Raw genomic sequence first — 9,064 nt, 5'->3', positions numbered from 1 at the left:
ATATAGAATCACACAAATTCGAGATTAAAAGATCTATAATAAAATCTATAGAAACAAAATACTATAGTTGTTTTGGAATAAGTAATAGCTAAAGAACTCCATAAGATTGACAATGAGGAGTTTTTGACCTTGAACAAACATCACATGATTGAACAAAGTATTTTACAGCCTTCCTCATTTGTGGCCACTAAAAATCTTTAGATATTAGCTTTAAAGTTTGTTGTATCCAAAATGTCATATTGCTAGAAAGTTATGACATGCTTGAATATCATGTAAATGTACTTCTCTTTTAAAAACATATAGGTACCTTTCAAAATAAAGTAGATTATTTTTGAACTCAAACTTAAAAGTATCACAAGACGTAGAAGAAATATTCTTAATATCATGAACAAGTTGATTAGAAGACATACTTGATTGAATTTGCTTGAAAAAAATTGAATCAATAGTCTATATTGATTTCATTATTTAAAGATGAAGTTATTATGGCTTCAATAAAATTATCTTTTATTGATCAAAAGTTGCATCTCTTTCTTTTGGTATAAGATAAGAACGTCTAAAAAGGGCATTAGATAAATTTTGTTATTTTCTTAATTGATAAGTGATATTGAACTTGAATCTTGACAAAGACATGCTCAAATAAGTCTAGCAATAATTCAAAATATATATTGACATGAAATACTCAAGGATCGTATGATCCGTATATATGGTGATTGGATTGGAAGCATCTTCTAGATAATGACGCCATTTTTTAAAAGAATATCATAAACTTCATATTTTTTTATATTCTTAAAATAAATTAAAATATCATCAAAATAATAGATAATAAAATCAATTAGAAACTCACAAAAAATATCATTCATAATATGTTGAAATATAAGTGGTACATTTAATAGTCCAAAAAGTATGATATTATATTTAAAGTATTCATACCTTGTTCAAAATGCAGTCTTTCATTTATCTCTTTTTTTCATGAATGGCATATGAAATTCTTAGCAAAGTTCTTGTCAATATACTTCTTGAATTCAATCAATTTATTTTGTGATAAACTATAGATTAGATCAAATAGTGACTAACTTCCCTCTTTAAGGTTGATCAAGCAATCATATAGGCAATACTTCAAGATGATATTTATATTTTTTTTCTTAAAAACATCTATAAAAACTTAATATTTATTTGGAATGCTACTTAAAGTCTTTTCATTATTAAAAATGGGTGTGGCATAAATAACAAAAAGTGATCCATCTTTTGCAGCATGTAAGAAAACTTTTCTAGCCATAATAAATCTAAAATGACCAAATTAGAGAGAAACCTAATTATATTAAAAATTATGCAATTATTATGACCATTTATTGCTACATCTGTAAGAAGTGTTTTATAAGTAATATCTCCAAAAGATAACAGATGGCTATCTATGACTTCTATATATACCAATTTAGTTTTTTGTACTAATAATATTCTATGGCTTTTAACAAATTCTTCATATAAAATTAAGCTAAGGCTCTTAAATCTATTGAAATAAAGGCTTTGTAATTATTAAGTCATAAATACACATCCATTATAAAAAAAGAAAAGAAGATTCTGAGAAGAAATAGGACCTTTATTTGTATAAAATTTTAGCCACATGATCTTTATTATAGTTGAATAAATTTGTTTTTCAAATTTTTTTCATCTTTGATAGTTGTACTTCTCATTTTGTAGTTGTATTATTTTTTTGGATAATATTGAATGGTGTACTTAGCTTCTCTATAATATAAACATAGTGAATTTTTAAGATATTGAGTATTTTCTTATTCAAAAAGAGGTTTAAAATATACCATATCAATTTGCATGTCTTTTAGTTCTAAATATTAAAATTAAAAAGCCTTTAGTTTTGTTATTAAATTTTAATAACATAGAGGTTGTCTTACATAATTTTTAATTTGAAACTCAAAAAATCAATTGTCACACTTCACAACAAAGTTAATTATTTGATTCAATGTTTGAAGATCAGATAAGTTGAGCATCAATTTTTTTACCTCATATTATAATCTATAGAAAAATTGGCTGATAAAGGCAACATCATCCCACTTGATATCATTCACTAGTTGTCAAAATTAAAAAAGCATATAATATTAGTGATTAATTGTCTTATTACAAGATATGAATCTTATTAGTTGCAACATGAATTGCATCATGTTTTCCATACATAAATTGAAACTCCATCAAAAAAACCTTCAGATTATCCAATATTGGATCTTGTCATTTAATAAAAGATGAAAACCATGATAATACCAAATTTGAAAGAAGTTTACTAATGAATTTAACTTGTGATCTTATGATTGGATAGCTTTGAGGTTGAAGTTCAATCACAAATTACACTTGGTTGTTAAATCTTCAAAACTTAGATCTAGTACCATCAAACTTCTCAAATAAAGCAACTTTGGATTTTCTAATATTGAAAGGATATTCTACCATAGAAAAAAAGATATGATTCAACGTAGATGTTAAAGTAGCTCAAAATCATATCTATATCTTCACTTTTTACCAATTTTATTGTTTTTGGTAGCAATAAACTAAATTGATGTATTGCAAGCATCAATTCTCTCAATTTTTCATTTGTGCCATTGCACTCTTTATTTCAAGAATCTTTACTATGATAATACTTAAAATATATATATATATATATATATATATCTAATTTTTCTTAAGATAAGTAGAAAAGAAGACTTGAAAATAAAAAATAATATTAGTTTAAAAGAGGATATTTTGCAACTTCTAATATGTTTATCTCTCATTACAAAAAAAATGATAATCCACTCTTAATCAAAAGAAGACAAAGCTCTAATATTGTGAGTATACTATTGTTAATCTATCAAGGACATGAAGTAAAAGAAGATGCATAAATTTGAGAAATTTGTATGAAAATAAAGTGACAAAAATTAAAATGAAAAAATATGTATATTAAAAGGAAACTAGAATGGTTATTATCAAAAGTCAAAGAAATTAGAGACTCTTGAAATTAGACTAAAATAAGAAAGGAGTTGACAAGAGTGAAGAAGGCTTCATTCTTGCCTTTATATATATATTATCTATCTAGGATCTATGTAGTAATATTCTATAGGACCTCCAAAAACGTGTTGACTTTATATAATACATATCTTGACTTGCAAGGCAAATTTTCTATATGGATGCCACATAGTTAGCTTATTTCGCAAGCTATCAATACATGTGATATATAAGTGGTTTTTTGATCAAGTTTCTAACCTATCAATTAATTATAAATACATGTAAAGTCAAAACAATTTCTACAAAGCTTCTAAGAAGCTTTTTTAGAAAGTGTTATGAAATTAATTTACTTTTATTGAATTCTATCTATTCATATTACTTAGGTAATAATTATAGTAGATATATCTCCATGATATTTTGATATGAGTCATCTTAGTCTACACTTTTTTGCTGAATAATATTACTAATTTCTACTTACTTGTATCTTGATTGTTGTATTTCTTCAATAGGTATTAAAATGATTCAACATAGAATAGTGTAAGCCTATTAGAACACCTTTGAAGGCCAATTTGAAGTTAATGAAGTTCACAAATAATGAATTTATTATCAAATATAAGGTATTCTATATAAAAAAATAGTGAACTTAATTATATATATAATGATTGGTATAAAAATGAATCTTGCATATGTATTTAGTGTTTTAAGCTGATATATGTTAAGCCTAGATCAATCCATTAAAATACCATGAAAAATATTATGAGGTATTTAAAAGATGCATTGCACTTCAAGTTGTATCTAAAAGTTGATTATATTACTTTGCATGGTTATTATGATATATATTGGTTTATAGATACAAATAATAGAAGATCAATAATAGAATATGTATTCTTTGATCAACTATAATCTACTTCATGGGATTGCAAGAAACAACTATTAATTGCAAGGTTTACAAAAAAAGTGAAGTCCATGGTTGATCTTACAATGAGAGGTTGTCTCTTGTAATTCCATGAAATGGCTCCCACTCCATTAAAGAACACATATTCTATTGTGGATCTTCTATCATTTGCATCTCTAGTCGAATCCGCATTACAATATCTTTATAAATTAACATTTTTATTACTTATATACAATTTAAAGTTCTTTGTATTTTTTAATTATTATTATTATTATTATTTTTTTATTGTTGTCCAAGCAAAGATTTTGCCTTAAAAATGTGTTGGTTTACAACACTCGTACTAAATACAAGATCAACTTTTGTGACTACTATTGCATACATAAATGAGTCTATTGCTACTTAATATAGAATAGCTCTTCCAAATCACTCATCTCATATTCTTTTTATAATATTTCTTTCATCCAATCCATCTTTTTCATATTATTAGCCAAGATGATCAAATCATCAACTTAGAGGATTACAACCAACAAGAATTCTTAAGATTCCATCACATATAGTGAATGATTAGCTTTACTCTTTACAAATTTCTTTTTGACAAAAAATATATCAATATGTTGATACCATGCTCTTAGTGATTGTTTCAATCCATACAAGGATTTCTTCAATTTGCACATGAGGTATTCTTTGCCTAATTCTAGAAATCCTTGAAGTTGGTTCATGTAGATGGAATCATGTACATGTAAATAGAATCATAGTTCATGTACATCTTCTTGTAATTCTACATTCAAAAAGATCGTCTTTATATCCATTTGATACATTTTCAAGTCCATTGATGCCCCAATTGCCACAATGGTCTTAATGGTGGTGAATTTGACAATGATGTTGTATGGTAATACAATTATATAATAAAAAAATAAAAATAAGGATGTTATTATAGAAAAACCTTGCAAAAAGATGGAATAAAAAAATAAGAATAAATAATAGAAAGGTAATAAAAGATTTAGTCTTAATAGTATATTTTTATACAAATGACTTGTATTTACTTTGTAGAGGCATAAATGAGCCAAATCAAAGATAAAAAAACATAAGAAATAATATAGACATATATAGAAATGAGTTAAGAGTAGATTTTAGCAAAATTTACCTCAATAAGCTAAGAATTGATACCCAAAGAAGATCAATTGTCAACTAGAATGGAAATCAAATCATGAGGCACAAACCACACACCTATGGGGACTTTGGAGTTCTTTTGTAGATCAAAGAATAGAATTTGAGAGAAAATCTGAAAAGAGATTTTTAAGCATTGGTTTTATGTCAATTGAATCACAATAATTTATAAAATCAAAAAAATATTAACTTGGATTATTTTTTAATAATTTTTTAAAATAAAATAATAATTCTTTAAATTAATTTTACAATAAAATATTACTATTCACTAAAATAATGTGATTTTTAAAGCTTAAGATCATATATATATATATATATATATATATATAATGTAAATGGTTTCTTAATAAAGTATTTTTTTAACTTAAATATGATAATTACTTATGAATTTTTTATGGTGGTATGCTGTTCAAAATTCCACCTTATTTTGTGTGTCGTGTGATTATTAATATATGCATATCTCTATGAAGGTGTTACATGGTGTGAAGTGTGTTGAGGATGCCCTGCTCTCATGCCCTGTGTGAACTGGGAACTATTCGTCAGGAATGTTCGTGGAGGACGATTATAAGCTATCTTTCTAATTCACAAATGCATGTGTTAACCGACCGACCAACCAATCAATCCATTTCGTCCTCGTCGTGGGCGGGAGACTGCGGTTCTTTCTCATCGGGGGCTCTCGTTAGGGTTCAGGACCTTTTGCCTTTCTAGCAATATTGCTGCCTCTGTAGTCGATGTGCTTGTGCTTGTTCCCTCGACACGAATAGTATCTAGTTTTGTGTTTTTATTGACTTGTTGGGTAAGCAAGAGGCAGTAGGGGCGGGTAGGGTTCGGAACTCCAGCGCTATGGATCTCCTAGCGCATTACGGAGACGGAGACAGAGCGGACGAGCTGGACTTGCACATGCGGACTGAGGGAGAGGTCTCTAGTAGTGGCACTTCTTCTCCCGACTCTTCACCAGTCCGTTTGCTAGAGCCCAGGACTGCTGCCGCTCCGGAGGTGAGCGATTCTTTGCTTGTTATTGGCGCCCGTGGTGACATAGGCTCTGTCGGTGGGGGTGGTGTGCGGAAGCCGTTGGACCCATCGCAGCGGAAAGTGAACTACAATCCCACTGCTGAGCAGCTGTGGGCGCCGGTGGCAGGTCCCGCGCACCCATATGCGAAGGATGGTGTGGCGCAGGGGTTGCGAAACCACAAAATAGGGTTTGTGGAGGATGCAGCCATAGCGCCGTTTATGTTCGACGAGCAGTACAACACGTTTCATGCTTATGGGTTCGCGGCTGACCCTGGAGCTACAGCGGGAAACAACATAGTCGGGGATTCCAGTGCCGTGAAAGCTACTGATGGAGCCTCGGTATACAACCTGCCGCAGCACGAGCATAGGAAGCAGCGCAAGGTGAATAAGAAGAGGTCTAGGAGTGACGACGAGGAGCTTGACGAGGAGGAGAAAGAGAAGGTTGAGAATCCTGCATCTGAAGAATGGCTACTTAAAAATTCTCAATCGCCGTGGGCTGGCCAGAAGGAAGGTTTGCAGGGCGAGCTCACCGAGGAGCAAACAGTGTATGCAGAATTGCATGCCGAGAAAAAGAGTCAGAAGGAGAAAGGAGAGAAGGTGGATATCGATGATAAGAGTACCTTCCATGGCAAGGAGGAGGTGGATTACCAAGGACGATCGTGGATTGCTCCTCCGAAGGATGTTAAGGCCACCAATGAGCATTGTTACATTCCGAAGAGATGGGTGCACACATGGAGTGGGCACACCAAGGGTGTTTCTGCGATTAGGTTTTTCCCTAAGTATGGACATCTTCTCCTTTCCGCCAGCATGGACACGAAGGTTAAAATATGGGACGTTCATGGTAGTGGAAAGTGCATGCGAACGTACATGGGTCATTCTAAAGCAGTCAGGGATATTACTTTTAACAATGATGGGTCGAAGTTTCTGACCGCTTCGTATGATAGAAAGATCAAGCTTTGGGATACAGAGACTGGACAAGTTATTTCGACGTTCAGTACAGGAAAAATTCCTTACGTGGTGAAGTTCAATCCTGACGATGATAAGCAAAATGTTCTGCTTGCGGGGATGAGTGACAAGAAGATTGTGCAGTGGGACATGAACACTGGGCAGATCAGTCAAGAATATGATCAGCACTTAGGTGCAGTCAACACAATTACATTTGTTGATAACAATCGAAGATTTGTAACATCAAGCGATGATAAATCGTTGCGTGTGTGGGAGTTTGGTATACCAGTGGTGATCAAATATATTAGCGAGCCTCATATGCATTCAATGCCCGCTATTACTGTTCACCCAAATACGAACTGGTTCGCAGCTCAGAGTTTAGATAATCAGATTCTTATTTACAGTACCCGGGAGCGGTTCCGCCTAAACAAGAAGAAGCGTTTTGCTGGGCACATCGCAGCTGGATATGCATGCCAAGTGAATTTTTCACCAGACGGGCGGTTTATAATGTCAGGGGATGGTGAGGGTCGCTGCTGGTTTTGGGACTGGAAAACCTGTAAAGTGTTTCGCACTCTTAAGTGCCACGACAGTGTGTGTATTGGGGTTGAGTGGCATCCCTTAGAGCAGTCTAAGGTGGCTACTTGCGGCTGGGATGGCCTCATCAAATACTGGGACTAAGGAATTTTGGGGGACTAGATAAAAATAATTGCTGGACGCTTTTTCACCTTCAATATTTTCTTCAAGAAACTGGAACTGAAAATCAAATATCCAGTTTTGACCTTTGTCTGGAAACGCAGTAGTTAACTATTTGCTGCCGTTGCCTACTCACGATGAGGGCCTTCGTTGGGGCTCGCAACAAGCCTTACGTGCTCAGGTTTCGAGTCCAAGATTAAGACTTGATTCGACTCGATCACTGCTCCATGGTATTCAGCGATTCAACTCGATCACTACCATACGCCGTGTCATCTACTCAAGAGAGCCTATGAGGTTAAGATCTTCTCCTCTTCTGTAATTTTCCGATTCGGCGAATGACTCTATACTGCTCGTCGTGTGGTTTCTCCTCGAAAATTTGTGATTTATTCTTCTAACGTTGGTCAGAAATTCGTAGTGCAATATTCGAGGAATGCTGCGAGCAAGTATTTCTTTCTGAAAGCTCTTGCCAACGAGTTTTACATGCGTCCAGTTGAGGAGGATAGGATTTAGCTCTTAAAATAGAGAAATGCAGAAAATCTTTCATGCCCACAACACTGTGTCATAGCCTTTCTCCTGTACCTTTCCACAAGTGGACTTTTACTTCGCCAAAATGCCGATTTGTATAAGCAAGATTATGTTCGTAATGGAACATGAGATGTTACCTTTGTGAGTTTTTTTCCTTTCGTATTCATATTTCCGTTTGCGGGGTCAATTAGCTAGTTAGTTAGTCTGTATGTTTTTTTTGAGCAGATGTATACTTATCAATATTTACGTAACTCGTTTTCAATATTAATATGCTAATGTAGGCTATGCTCTTCACACCACTGCCAATTTCCCGCTCAGCTAGGTTCATCAGGCTAGGTTAGAGTAGGTACCTGCCCCTAGTTGAACATAGAAACAAACCCACCAACCCCTAGCTCTTACCCAGAAAACATTTGCGAAAAAACTTTACTCAACTGACCAGTGCCTTCTTGTTTATTATTTGGGGGGAGGGGCCGGCGGGTTGTGTAGAGTTATAGCATTGGCGGGGTCCGCACGGTCCCAACCCCCTGTGATGCGTCATCCAATAATTATTAAGCTTCTAAAAAAAATCAGAATCAAATGAGAGAATTCTGGTTGTGTTTGATTAATAAATTTAATAATCTCTTTCATGCACAATATTTGGTTGTATTTAATAAACTATAAGCTTTTTCGTTGGATTTGTTTAAAGGCAAGAGTATATGTTAATTAATCACAATCACATGTACGTATTTTAGGTTTTTCCAGACCTACCAGCCTTTATAAATTTTGATTTTTTCCATTATGTGTTCTATTTGTTGTTCTTTTGTATTTTTGAACTAAATTATATTACAGTAGAATTACAATTTT

At 32.9% G+C, this 9,064-nt stretch overlaps 1 protein-coding gene across 1 annotated transcript; it reads left to right on the top strand.

Moving 5' to 3' along the window:
• Positions 1 to 5,667: 5,667 nt before the first annotated feature.
• Positions 5,668 to 8,326, top strand: LOC112282433 (uncharacterized). The gene has a single exon (XM_024520002.3). The coding sequence runs from the start codon at positions 5,891 to 5,893 to the stop codon at positions 7,679 to 7,681; it is 1,791 nt and encodes a 596-aa protein (XP_024375770.1). The 5' UTR covers positions 5,668 to 5,890; the 3' UTR covers positions 7,682 to 8,326.
• The last annotated feature ends 738 nt before the right edge of the window (positions 8,327 to 9,064 follow it).

This window comes from Physcomitrium patens, chromosome 5 (assembly GCF_059467195.1).
Source record: "Physcomitrium patens ecotype Gransden chromosome 5, ASM5946719v1, whole genome shotgun sequence".
NCBI classification, from domain to species: Eukaryota; Viridiplantae; Streptophyta; class Bryopsida; order Funariales; family Funariaceae; genus Physcomitrium; species Physcomitrium patens.
This window is presented reverse-complemented; position numbering and strand designations above follow the sequence as displayed.

Excerpts from the sequence above, each read along its gene's own strand:
- LOC112282433 (XM_024520002.3), top strand. The coding sequence starts at position 5,891 with ATGGATCTCCTAGCGCATTACGGAGACGGAGACAGAGCGGACGAGCTG.